The 14,348-nt window shown below is 39.5% G+C and overlaps 2 protein-coding genes across 8 annotated transcripts in view; one reads left to right on the top strand and one right to left on the bottom strand.

Moving 5' to 3' along the window:
- The window catches only part of LOC137250415 (transforming growth factor beta-1-induced transcript 1 protein), a 72,597-nt gene extending 61,835 nt beyond the window's left edge, over nucleotides 1–10,762 (bottom strand). The window contains exons 1-2 of one of the 5 annotated variants that reach the window (XM_067783168.1): nucleotides 10,620–10,762; nucleotides 2,628–2,964 (exon numbers count right to left, since the gene is read on the bottom strand). In XM_067783168.1, coding sequence (XP_067639269.1) covers nucleotides 2,628–2,630 — 3 coding nt within the window. In that variant the 5' untranslated portion in view covers nucleotides 2,631–2,964; nucleotides 10,620–10,762. Of the gene's footprint in view, nucleotides 1–2,627; nucleotides 2,965–3,883; nucleotides 4,026–10,474 lie in introns of those variants that run through there. The other 4 variants (XM_067783169.1, XM_067783171.1, XM_067783170.1 and 1 more) reach the window with 4 other exon arrangements.
- Nucleotides 1–14,348, top strand: part of LOC137250410 (uncharacterized) — a 111,114-nt gene that overhangs the window by 77,039 nt on the left and 19,727 nt on the right. For all 3 annotated transcript variants that reach the window (XM_067783153.1, XM_067783154.1, XM_067783155.1), the window contains 2 exons: nucleotides 3,085–3,217; nucleotides 10,717–12,697. In XM_067783153.1, the coding sequence (XP_067639254.1) occupies nucleotides 3,085–3,217; nucleotides 10,717–12,697 (2,114 nt within the window). The remainder of the gene's footprint in view (nucleotides 1–3,084; nucleotides 3,218–10,716; nucleotides 12,698–14,348) is intronic.

Raw genomic sequence — 14,348 nt, forward strand, 5'->3', positions numbered from 1 at the left:
CCGGCAAAGGACCATCAGCATCGATAGCACTCCCCAAGGCCTTCGCGGAGTGTCCTACAACAACACCAGCAACAACGGACTATTTAAAAATATTCGAAGAATTCGATTAATGCATTATTCGATTTTAAATTTTTGTACGTTTTTTAATCGAATTATGCTATTAGAATAATTGATTTTTTTAGATAATTAGAAAAATTGCAACTCAACGATTATTCGATTTTCAAAATCGAGGTTCGATTTTGTATGAAGTGTTCACACACAAAAATTGCGTATACGCCGAGTATGTACCAAATATTTCTTCTTTTATTTGGGTCTTTGTTAATTTGATCGATTAGTGTAAGAAAGTCAAAAAATGTTCAAAAAACGAAATTTTTTTAAATTTTTGGGAACCTATCATCGCAACAATCTTCAGATTTAAAAATTAAGGAGACGTCCGCACTGTCATACCTGATTTTTCTACAATGAAAAGTACGCTCGGCTGACATGAGAGCTTTTAGCACCGATTTCTAAGAACAGTTCTATGAAACTCAAAAAAATTGATCTCATATTGGTGTGGAATATGTGAGCATTTCGGATAACTCTGTTAATAGCACATTGGATTAAATTTAAATGCAGACGGTTAGTATTACATACTAAGGGCATTTAAATACCAGAGATGTTCGGCATTATTTTTGATTTTTATTTCGATTTTCTCTTTTTTTCTAACAAACTATTTTGAAAAATTTCAGTTCCGCCAATCCCTAATTCTTCCTAGAAATTGTTCTGACCTGCTACAAAATAATAACGAGAATATTGGCCAGACAAGTCGGGCACTTCAGTCTTGTATGCAGTATTACAACAACGGTGTTTTGTAAGACAAAATAATTGCAACCTCATATGCCTTGTGATCAAAGTATGTAAAATTTTAAAGGCGTTTGTCAAAGGAGTTGCTGTACTATGTGGGGGATAAATGACTTTGTAAGCACCGTGAAATATTCCCAAAGATCATCACGAATATCCCGAAATAGCCCCAAAATGATGCCCAAATATCCTATAAAACCATCCTGAAATTACCCCAAAGTGATCCCTAATGACACCAGAGGAGCCCATCAGAAAAATACCAAAAATGTACCTAAAACTGGCCCTAAAAAAACACGCTCTGCCATTCACACCCACGATCTTGGGTTCACGCCCCGGGAAAAGCAACATCAAAATTTTAGAAACAAGTTTTTTCAATTAGAAGAAAAATTTTCAAAGCGGTGTCTCCCTCGGCCGTGTTTAGCAAGCACTCCGAGTGTATTTCTGCCATGAAAAGCTCTCAGTGAAAACTAATCTGCCTTGCCGTTCGGAGTTGGCATAAAACAAGTAGGTCCTGTCCCGCCATTTTGTAGGAAAAATTAAAAAGGAGCGCGATGCAAATTGGAAGATAAGCTCAGCCTAAAATCTTTTCGGAGGTTATTGCGCCTTACATTTATTTTTGTATAGTTTTTAGTCCCCAAATGATCCCGACAGTGCCTACAACCATCCCGATATAGTTCCTCCCGCAATGACAACGTAATAGTGCCTTATACCGTCTGGGAGTGATCTAAGTGATTCCGAAATAACTACGGGAGACAATACTATCCTACCGCTCCGCTACAAAAAGCTTATCGTTCGTAATTATTTTTTTTGCCATTTTTTTGCGCTCTAAAACACGTCATACGGTACCAGAGCATTACTATCACATTTTATGCAATCGCTGGACTACATAAATCTATTAAAATTCACAGCTGGAACAGTAGCAGAGCGATTATTCGAATAATCGACAACGAGCAATTACTCGAATAATAGACGATGTACAATTATTTGATTTTAACTAATCGAATATAAGAGCATTCGAATATTCGATAAGTCGAATATCACGAGCTCTACTACGGATGCTCTTATATAATTAAATTATCCTGGCCGGTCAAACACCGATTTGGGATAAATATTAGATCCGTGCGAAACCCTTTCTACACAACTTTCTTCCCCTTTGGACACGGGGGGAATTACCACAACCATATGAAACTTTTTAACGTCAGCTGTCAATATCTCTTAACAGAGCTAACTTTTTTTTCTGTCCCAATAATTGTGGACGCGTATTAGCTGTCTACACCTGTTGTAAGTTATTACCCAAGCAAACAGCCGTTGGCATGCCATTATCTTGTACTAAATTAGCCATGAGCTAAACTACATATTTTTTATCACAAATATTAGCAAGACCTTCAACTTTTTTAAAAAAAAAAAGTTAAAATTGTACATTAACTGATTAGCCAAAATAATGAATTCAATGCAGTCAGGGCATAATCAATTAGCATGTCTTTTATTCAAATGCAAATTGTCAAAAATCAAAAATGCTTTTAGCACAAAAACAAAAGCTTTATATTTAATTTCAATACAACAACTGTTGTGGCCTTACTGCAACTAATTTCTGAATAAACACTTTAAGTTTAAAATTTCAACACACAAAATCCAATGTCTCTTTTGAAGCTTATTTGAAAATAAAAAAATTATTTTTCCTTCAATGGAATGCCAGAGAAAAAAGTGTGTAGAAATATTAATTTTTGCGTCACTGTGCAATGCAAAATTATAAGCAAATTTTTCAAACAAAATATTTTAAAACTCACCATTTTTTCTGTTGATTTATTTATTTTGTTTGCTGATGCTTTGTTGTTGTTCAACGTAATTGCTAGTTCGTTTTCTCCAATTCCTTTTGTTGCACGCGTAACTTTTTGTCCTGCGAATTCGTTGGAAGCACTGGCGCAGATTTTCCTCTTTTAACGAATATCAAATCAGAGCGACACTTGTTGCGTGATTCGTTGGTAGTTTTTTTTATTATTCTCAAGTAGCGCTTGTCGTGTCCAGGGAATGTTTTCTCCTAAGCTCTAACTCGAATATATCAACTGCAGCCGAATTTGGTTGGGATAAACTTCCGTTTACAATAGCAAATTTGTATATTTTACGCTTTTTGAGTAAAAGGAATTTTTAGTTATTTTTTTAAGGATTTCTTTAGATTAAAGATTTCTAAGTTATATTTTTTTCGTTATAGAAAAGAATGAAATTTTTTTGTTGATTTTTTCATAGAATGCTTCTGAAACGATTGATGAACTACTCAAGGCTTTCAGCAAAAATTTAGTTTCCTTGGCAGAAGGTGAACAAACGAAAACAAGTGGGGAAGAACACAGTGGCAATATGGAGAAAGTGCGCGCTGAGGATGGTGAGTTTAATACAATTGCAAATTGATTAACAAATGTTTCGGCAAAAGAATCCGAAAGTAATTGTTGATTATAGTACTTGCATATTCAATTGTAATTAACGACTTAGTCATTAACAAACTTTCCGAAAGTTGGGCACAACAATTGGTATAAAATTCTTCGGATTTGGCGGGCTTGTACTCAAAAACGAATTTTGCTACGGCAGGGATGTTCCATCATTACGGCCGGCACTTGAGATTTGTAACATTGCGTTCTCTTACTGCAAGTTCACTTACGCCTAAAATCATACTACAATAATGCAACACCACAAACATAGCGAAGCGAGCAGCAGATGATGTGGAAGGGAAATGAAATGCCAAACAAACAGTTTCTGCTGAGTACCCAGAAACCTGAGCATTCTAACAGACATCTGATTGAAGAGGCTCTACCACCCAGGGACTTCAGAAGTCATCTCCGCAAGCATTACGAGGCAATACGGCACCTAAGAACTCAGTCGCACGAAGAAAAAGAGCACTAAAAAGTCCTCAGAGAAATCCACCTAAACGCGTCGAAGCGTTCTCAAAGTCAAATACCCCAAATTCACAATAGAGAAAAGCAACCTGCCGAGGGAGGCGCGCGTCACTCTAGGTCAACTGCGATCTTTATACTGTAACAGGTTAAACTCTTACCTATACAGAATCAACCCCGACATACATAATGTATGCCTTGCTTGCAGTGTGTCTCCACAGACACCAATCATCTCTTTAAAAGCAATGTAGAACCAACGCCTCTAACACCCCTTTCTTTCTGGTCCAGGTGATCAAGCAATAGCTGGTTATCAACGGCCAATAGAAATTCATAAAAAATAAAAATAAGATAATACAAGCACTATACATACATTCCCAAGGGATTTAGGCCGAGCTTTTCTTCCAGTATGAGTAGTGCTCCTTTTAAATTTTTACTGCAAATTAGCGTACAGTCCAACAATCTATTTGTCCGCATATTCATGGAACTAAATTCCTAATGGAAGGCTCCTCTCCAAAAACTCTGTGTACAGAGAGTATTTCGCCGTGAAAACAAGGGCAGTGAAACATTACATGTTCTGCGCTTTCCAATTCGGAGGGACAGTGTGGACAGAAAGGAGCCTCTTCTGTCCCACGCTTATGTGGATATTCCTTGAAGCCGTCGTGACCACTCAATATCTGTGTGAGGTGGTAATTTAGTTCACCGTGTTTTCGCTCGTACCAATCCGCTATATAGCATGAAGGTCCAGCGCCCTTTTCTCGATTCTTCCCACCGTTCTTGCCACCTAACAATTATTCGTGACCTTGCGCTTTTCTTAGCATCTTCAGATGGTCGGCTGATTCCAATGTCGTACAGATCGGCCATTTCACCTGAGAGCAGAAGGAATTTATTTGATAAAACATGGATCACGTGGTCGGACACCGTCCAATAAGCACATGCTATTCGTATAGCAGTAATATGGTAGGCTGCTAGTACGTCTTTTTGGTGGATCATTCTAGATCCGTGCCATACTGGTGCTGCATATAATATTATAGAGCTGGTTACGTTGGATAATAGCTGACGGGTAACTTCGCTTGGGCCGCCGATGTTGGGCATTATTCGCGTTAGGGCTCCACTAACGCTGGAAACTTTCTCCCCCACCGCCCTGAAGTGCTCCTTAAAAGTTAGTTTTGAGTCAATGATTACTCCTAGATATTTTAAGGAAGGCTTTGAATTTATTTGATAATAGCTACTACGACAATATCATCTGCATAGCCGACAATTTCCGTGCCTCCGGGAAGATCGATTTGTAGCACACCGTCATACATCGCATTCCAAAGAGTTGGACCTCGAACAGATCCCTGAGGGACACCGGCCGTGATGTTGTGCTTTCTTGGTCCCTGATCCGTACCAAAAAGGAGTACTCTGTCGCTTAAATAGCTACCAATTATTCGGAGCAGGTAAGCCAAGTTTCGTAGTGAGTCCTCAATAATTGCCGCTAGATGGGCTTCCTGAACATTATGCTAGTGATGATACGCATTTTTTACACGCAAATGTAGATGTATATACAGGTAAAAAAAAAACACTGCTATTATTTACTTAAATTTATGTTGTTGTTTATTTTATTGTTGTACTAGTGTAAAAATTCAAATTGGTGCGGTTTAAGTGAGTGACTTTTGCGGCTTTAACGACATTGACTATCTTTCTAATATTACTAACTCGTTTTGTTACTCCGTTTGTTATTTATTCTCATTTATTTGCAATGCGCATTTCTTGGCACGCAAAAGGGCATTAAGTGGGGTTGAGCCCAGAATGATATATTTAATTTTGAGCATTTTTATTTATAAACTTTTGTGTTAGATATACATAGATAGAAGGCAGTATGTATGTACATATATGTTTAAACATCCCTTATGAAATTTTAATCTATTAATATATGTTGGTACATGCACCGATTGAGATTGAGGTCATATGCGAGTACCCATCCCTAATAAAAACATTAGCTCAGTCCAATTTGTTGACTCATTTATTCAGTTTTATAATTGTGTTAAAGACATGGATCCTTCAGTATTCGTTCTACCACTTCTGGCACACACGTTTGTGTTGGTTGGATTTAGTTCACGATCTAGTGAAAGATAATATACGAAAGTTAACCAATGTTCAAAAGGCCCAGATGTTATCTGTCCTACTATATCCATCGCGTTGCATTAATATTTTTGAGAAGCTCTCTATACCTAACACCCTTCAGCTTGGGCCTTTTGAAAAGGGTTACGATCAGCTTTGAAGCTCTAGAGCACTGCAAATGCTTACACCTTTTTCTAACCTCTTTGAGTCAGAGCCGGGTGATGATCTCCGTCGCTCCTGTGACATAAACAGTTGATTCTCGCCGTTCTAGGCCGTTGGCCATCTCGTTGCCCTGTTTGCTACGATGCCCCGTCGACCAAATTACGGAAGCGCAATATCGACTCGTCAGAGATATGGGCCTTCTCTGACCAACATTACTAACTCGAGGGTGCAAAATACCGGAACTATTTGTATCCAATAATGCTTTACATGCCTTCTCTCAGATTGCAATACGCTCGCTGAGTCGGAAGACGCATAGAAATGGACAGAGAGAGCCATTTTTGGACATCCGTGAACACTTAGACGTCGAATCTCTCAGTGAACTTTCCATGTAGAAAAAAATCGCATAGTTTGTATCGAAGACCACCATAGGGCACATATAGTAAATTTTGCATTAATCCGGGCACAGTCATGTCCGTATGCGTGCTCGACTAACCGCCTTGTTCAACCATGATGTAAGTTCTGGCATCAGATCCCACTTTTTGTTTAGGATTCTTCTGCATACAATCATTGCCTCATAATCTGATCTAACCCTATGGTCCGTGTTTAGTATCCAGTTCAGCTTAGACCCCCAAGTATTTGGGAGAAAGCAGATTAAAACTTGGGATTTTGATCCAGGTTCTGAAGTGTACTAGTTCTGTCTTTAAGGGGTTTACTCCAACTCCTACTGTCTTCGTCCAGCTACTCATCTTTCTTAGTGAGCCATGTATGCTGATTACGTCTGGACACAGACCAGTTAGCGGTATTACTACGTCATCCGCGTAGGCTAACACTTCTAACCCATATCTCTGGATCTTCAATACTAAGGCATAGAGAGTGTTCTCTATTGCACTCAGCTGAACGTTATTGGAGGCTCCCATATTGTCGCAAATCTGCTATCTTCGCAGTATGGTCTCAACGGCCAGGAACAATACCGATTATGCTAATGACCTACATAGTAACATGCTTTATATCTTTTTTCATAAACAATTTTGATCGATGGTGTCATCGATTGGGATGTTCTGGGCGTCGAACCTGAAATTGATACAAAACTTATGTAACCTCTGATGTTCAAATTCAAGAATGTTCCGCGGTTCACGCTTAAGTGTACATCCGCCAATTTTGTTTTCGGAAATTTTTGGTGCATCCTTCGGTTGATAAAGTAAGACATCTTGTAAATACAAAGGCATACAAGCATAAAATTTCGTTCATTACCTTCGTCTCCACAGAGGTTAAGTAAGCCACCAAAAAATATCAAGCTATCAAAATCAATATTCCCAGGCGGAAAGCCACGACGATGTTAAACATCTCGACGATGAGGGCGTCTGCCACCTTTCGTTCCAGAAAAAATGGAGGCTGGACAGCGTTATCTCGTTACAAAAGTGAGGAAAATCTGCTAACAAAAGAGACTTCCATCTTCAGCAGTGAAAAATTTTGAAAACGTCCTGTTACCTTATTCTACAACAAATGTTCTACTCGTCAGCCCTAGGCATGCATAGCAGCACCACAGCGCTAAACGGCATTAAGACTCATTTAAACTATACCGGTCTCCATGGGTGCGCAAAACTAGGTTTGAATTTTAAACCAAAAAAATCTAGCGGACGGTGGCAAGGTTTCGAACCGGCATGCGCCAGATTGCAGTAGTGTAATCTTCCCACCGAGCTATCACATCTGTGTAACAATTCATATCACAACGCTTCAGTTGTATAACAAACTGTTGTGAAAAAAATCTATGACTTGCAGCACTTTTCGCAAATGAAATTTTTAATTTTAAACTTTCAGTGACAAGTTTAAACATTTGGGTTTTGTTTTAAACCCAGAATTTTATACATTAGGGTGGGTCGATTTGTATGAGCGAAAGTTAATCGATATCGCGCCATCGATTTTTCGATAGGATTTGGGCTCAGGAAAAAAGTTCCACTACGCATACCCAAAAAAATAATTTTCGAGCCTGCGAAATTTCATTTTTTTTTACTTTTTTCGACTTTGATTATAAGGTTTTTTTCATAACCTACTAAAAAAATTTTCATATGTATATGTAGGGTACATAGGGTCCGACCCAAAAATGTCCGCTAAAATCGTTGCCGTTAACAGTTTCTTGAAAGAAAAAAAATATTTTTTATATGAAAATTTTACAATCAAATGAAAATGTTTTTAGTAGGTATGAAAAAAACCTTAAAAATAAATGGAACTTTTTTTCCTGAGTCCAAATCCTATCGAAAAATCGATGGCGCGATATCGGTTAATAAATCGACCCAGTCTAGTATACATACTCTTAGTTTAAAATTTTTGAAACTTTTAAGTTCTGTTGCAAACACGGAAGAATCTACAAGTTTCTATTTTTAGATTTTTAAACTTTTCCCGTTTTGTTTTAAACAAATTTGAGATTTTAAATTTTTAAAAATTTAACCAAATAAGATTAAAAGCACATTGCTAATTTAAAGGTTTCCAAATTAGTTCAAAAAGCTCTTAAACCGATGAATCTTTTAAAATGTATCCAAAAAAATTCTAGCCGCCTTAACACCCTAAATTTTAAAGCGTTTGGTTCTTAATGCCGAACACATTCGACTTTTGTGTCGTTTTGGAGCCGGCGTCACTAGCAATAATGCACGTTGAAAGTTTGCGCTTATCCACTTAATCAATTTTGGCTGTTTGTACCACCAGCTAACCTTTTTTCGCGATAACTGACGCCAATTGACAACACCAAGCGCAATCAAGTGTTTATCCACTTGCCTTTCCTCTGCTTCCAAACTGCGGTGTCGACTGAAATACTTTCTTCGCTGGAGCGTAACATGACCTAGCCAGCGAAGCCTTTGGGTTTTTAGTTGCTGCACTATCCTTATATCTGTGTAAATCTTTACTGACAGGACCATAAATCTTCCGGAGAACTTTTCTCTTGCACACTCCAAGAGCCATCTCATCTTCTCTCGGCACCGTCCATAATTCCGAGCAATACATCAGAACGGATATGATAAGCGACTTGTAGAGCGTCATTTTTATTTGTCGAGAAAGGATTTTACTTATCCATTATTTAATAAGTCCAAAGAAGTACTTGTTGAAAAGAGTTATTCTCCGTTTGATTTCTTGTTTTCGCTGTTAATGCTGGTTCCCACATAGACGAAGTCTTTCACAGTCTAGAATTTCTATCCGTCAACAGTAACGTTGCGCGAATATTCCGATTCTTTCTTGGATGACAGCAGGTACTTTGTCTTGTCCTCATTAACCGCGCGCTTGTTACGGCCACCATACGTCAGTTATGTACGCGCTTCTTATAGTTTATCCCTCGCTGTGTGGTTCTGCTGCTAGAATTATCTTATCCATCATTGGATTGAAGAAATCGCACGAAAGGGAGCTGCTGTTGTTGTTGAAGCGATAAACACACTCCCTGAATGTTTTAGGGAGTGTTATCGATGTTGGTGGTCCTTTGCCGGATATAGATCCGGTACATTCCGGTTACGAGCACCATTAGGGTAATAGCTCGGCCATCTCGATAACGATTTAATATGACCTTATTGCCATGAAAAGCTTCTCAGTGAAAATTGATCTGCCTTGCAGATTCCGTTCGGAGTTGGAATAAAAACAAGTAGGTACCATCCCGCCAATTTGTGGGGAAAATTAAAAAAGGAGCGGGATGCAAATTGGAAGAGAAGCTCGGCCTAGAATCTCTTCGGAAGTTATCGCGCCTTACATTTATTTAGTTTTATTTATATAGAACTTTCTAGTCCATAACTTCGCACACCCACCCTCTAATTTCATGAGGATCTTGGGGTCGCCAGAGCCTCGCCTGCTAAATATGTGTATGGTACATTCATTATTGCAACAGGATTCGCTTCGCGTAGATGAGGTTGAGAAATGTGTTTCGGAGACTATGGATTGCGCTTTTCAACCCCTTGAGTCCTACATGAAAGGTGGTCGCTTTGTCTGAAACCTCATTTTGTTTCGAATGACTCGAAGAGGTCTTTCCCAATCCTTACCGAGCTGGTGCTTATGCTCATCGTCACATGTTTAGCTTTTACATTTATTAAGAAAGATTTTATATTTGGTAGCACTTTTGAATCCGGCAACCTTGAGTCTTTTTCCGTAATATTTTTATTATAAAAAATGGTGAACGGAACTGTGTATGCCTGTTACTGCGTATATGTGTTTTCATATTTGTCGAGGGGAGTCCTAACTCTCCATTTGACAGAGATCTCTTATCATACGTTTAAATCTCTCCAATTAGCAGAGAAAATTTTAATAGAAATTAGAAGAGAAGCCCGGCCTCCTCGGAAGTATATCGCGCCAAGTTATTATTGTTGTTATTATTATTATTATTGCAGCTTATAACTAATAATATTATTCATATGTCAAGTTGTGTATAAGTGTGTCTAGTAGATTTATACGAAAATATGTATGTATGTATGTCGCAACATCAAGTCGCTAATTACAACAAAATACTTAATTGCAGCACGCACTTAATTTATTATAATATTTGCTGTAATTTTTTTATTTTTATTTTTAATTTTTTTTTTTTTTTTGCTTGCGTACAAATCTGTAAAGTTAATTCATATGCATTTACTTCTATTTTCATATGCACATATTTATATGTATAATATATACCCGTCTGCGTCATAAAACTCGCACAATATTGTATTTCACGTAATTTGATATTGGGGACACAAATAATGCGAACTGGCATGCGATTATATGACCATAGAGTCGAAGACGGCAAAGCAAACTGAACGACATCATAGCCGGCACCGTCACTCAAACAGTGAATCGACCAAACGCGACGACCCTGCTGTTGCCTTCTTCGGTAATTTTACCCCCGCCCCCGAAACAACTATTTGTGATGTTGATGTGGACGACGATGACGATGATGATGATGATAATTATTATGACGATGATGCTAAAAGTGGTGATGGTGTTGCTAATGATGACGACGATGACTGCGATGATAATGCTAAACGTAGAAAAGTGTCAACAGATTTGCTGGAGCCCACCGAAACAACTGAGCCAACTGTACTCACTGGACCTACTAGCGAGGTTACAGAAACCACTGATTCAATGCCGGATTTCCAAGATAAGTCCAACGACAAGAGAAGTGCCAACACCAAGAAAGCTAGTGTCAAAAAAATGATTGTTTTTAATAATTTCAATTTATGCGCTGGTACGAATTCTGATAGAGATGATGGGTTGAGTGAAAGCAGTTCGGACTTTGAAAGTTTTGAAGGGAACTCGAGTCAATTTGATGTTGTGATTCCAATGAAGCCTGACAGGAATAAAGTAAGCGGACAGGAGCAAGCGAAACAACAACGACAACCCCAGCAGCCGCAGCAACAACAGCAAGAACAACAACAACAGCAAGGCCATAAACAGCAACAACGAGAACATCATAGCACTAACAAAGAACAATATCAACGTAAAAATGAACGGCAACAACAACAAAAGAATGAGCAAACACAAGACTATAAGGCATTTGAACAGCTTAAACAAAGCAAACGACAGCAACAACTAATACTGCAACAGCTACACCAACAGCAACCAGAGCGTCAACAACAAAAATCTTTACGCGAACGCGCCGAAAATTACGATACTCACATTCAGCAGCAACAACAACAGGCATATGAAGAGCTAATGAAGCAACGTCAGCTGAAGAAACTCAATCAAAACTCAGCTAACGCTAAGAACTCGCCAATTGAAATTTTACAGAAATCTCGAGAGCTGCAAAAAGAACTTGAAAATCAGCTGGCGGAACATCAACGCTACATTATCGCACAACAACAGCAACGCCTCTTGCATCAGAAGCAACTTCAAGAACAGCAAATGTTGGAGCGAGAAGAGGAAATCAATTTGAAGGAGCATCAAAAACAGCAACAGCAACAGCGCCAGCAACAACAAAAACAGGCTCCAATGCCACCACAAAAATCAGTGATGGGCAAGCAAAATCTATCCCAAAGCGTGCAAGAAGTGAAATCTACAGTTATGTCATGTCACAGCTCTCGTGCCAGCACTTCACAACATCCCTCCTCATCTCGTCCACAGGCGGCCACAAGTCGCGGCCGTGTGACATCGCGCATCAAAACTCCAGGCAGCAGCCGCGCCGCCTCGCAAAGCGACAAAGTAAAACTGTTGAAGAAGCGACGTAATCCGCTAAATTCCCCACCACCGGCTCCATCGGTCACACCAAATTCGGTACGCACTCCACGCAGCCGCCTAGTCATCTCTGACAATGATATAGGCGAAAGCGCAGTAGACCTAATAAGTCCTTCACTGAAATCATTCAACAAAAATGTGTGCTTTGCTGAATCAAGTGGTGATGGTGTATGTGGCCATGGTGGCGGTGGTGATGCTGATGCTATGATAACATCGGATAGCTCACAAACACAAATGTTTAGAATGTGCTCCAAGGAAAAAACGGACTTGGTCGATATGATCGTGCCGCTGGCAAATGCTTTTCACATTCTGGGGTGTGACTCAAGCAAAAACGAGCAGCCAAAAACGCTGAAGCAATCCAAAGCATCAACAGCTACAACAAAGAAGTCGGAAGCGTTAGCAAATCATGACCTCATAGAAGCGCTTACCAATTGTCTTTTTAAGTTCAATTCAGGTCAAAAGCAGAATACTCAGAAGGTTGACAAGCAGAACGGGAATGCTCACGAAGAAAATGGAGAATTACGAGATGCTGATTCCTCAACGTGAGTATGACTACAAACTATGAGTTTTGTGTGCACATGAGAAGGTAGGAAAGTAGAAGGGCGAGGGAGAGTGAGAATGACAGGGAGATTGGAATGGGAGAGAGAGGGCAAATGAGACAATTACTCTATCTCACAGAATTTGATTGTGTTGTTCATTTATATAGAGGGTATTTGCGTAAAATTCGAGGCTGCTGTATTATAAAGGTAGTGGCCCGACTTGGGAAATTGGGGAAGCAGCACACCACTATTTGGAGGTAAAGCTCGTCTTTCGTCTTCTCGGAAGTTAAGTTGGTTTACGTTGAGTGGCCACTTCCCAGTTATTAAGCGAATTGGTGCGCGGCAAACAAAAAGTAACTGATAAGGCAGGCATAGGTTTTCGAGAGCCGAATAATGTCACCTCCTAACGTTCCATACGTCTAACACTGTTGGGGTGGAGGAAGCTTAAGGGCCACCGCAAAGACTTCCATTAGATAATCCCCCTTAACGCTTTAACTACCATGAACACATTAAATCAAATAAAACTTAAAAGTTTAGCTGAGTGCTTGTAGCCAAAAATGACCGGAAAGACCTGTATATCTGGGAAGAGGTAGAGTGAGCCTACCGCTTGTTAATCTGACTCGAGCCCCACCAGTCCAGAAGCAGAAAGCAAAATTCCAAAAGCAGAATTCCAAAGACTGGCCTTGTCTCCGATATATTTTTTATATCCTAGCACCCACATAATTTTGTTGAAAAAGTAATTCGTTGCTACAACGAGTGAGGTCGCTGCGCCCTACCACACGGTGATATAGCTTAGCGCTTTAAAATTTCCTAGCAATTTAAGTGGCTAATAGCATCTCGTCCTCCTAGTTCTTAATACTTTCGATCTCCACCTGGAAAACGCCAAGCCCTTGGCGGAATGCTTCCCCTTCCCAATCCTCCCGCCAAGCATGGACCCATCAGTGAAGAAGCTCATCAGTCTTCCGCCAAAATTATTTTCGCACTCCATACCTTTCTTGAGAAAAAACGAGTTGTAAAAATGTGGCAACTGGGGCGGAAGACAGTTTAGTCTGTCCTATTAGGTACGAAGTTAGCCGGTCAGAGTGCTGCAGTACCCAAGATTCACAAGCTCATATCTAAACCTTGTTGCCGCCAGGGCTGCAGCTACTTTGTCTACGATGTCATTCGGTTACAGCTTCAGCATTGCGTGTAGTACCCATGAAGATCTTTCACGAAAGTTCTCGCTTATTCCAACCAGTGCCAATCTCTGGAGCTCTGGCAGCATCTTCACTGACTAATGCTGCCAAAACAGAACTCGAAAGAGCAGAATCGGCTTAACCAACATACCATATAGCAATATACCATGCAGAGAATCCCCAGCATTTGCAAACGGAAGACTTCCTAGCACTATCCTCTACATTGAGTTTCCACGACAGCTTTCTTTCAAGAATAATCACGAGGTACTTAATCCTGTCAAACCAACACCAGCATCACTCCCCAAATTTAGGATGGTTTAAATTCAGGATCCTTATACCTGCTCGTTTATATAACCAACACAATTTTACAAAAAAATACAAAAAAGTCCCCAAAGATATCGGAAGATGCGCGGAGATTAGTAGGGCATTAAAGAGTTAATCGCCCATGCAAACGGACTTACCTTAAGACATTTTTCTAG

This window comes from Eurosta solidaginis, chromosome 4 (genome assembly GCF_040869045.1).
Source record: "Eurosta solidaginis isolate ZX-2024a chromosome 4, ASM4086904v1, whole genome shotgun sequence".
NCBI classification, from domain to species: Eukaryota; Metazoa; Arthropoda; class Insecta; order Diptera; family Tephritidae; genus Eurosta; species Eurosta solidaginis.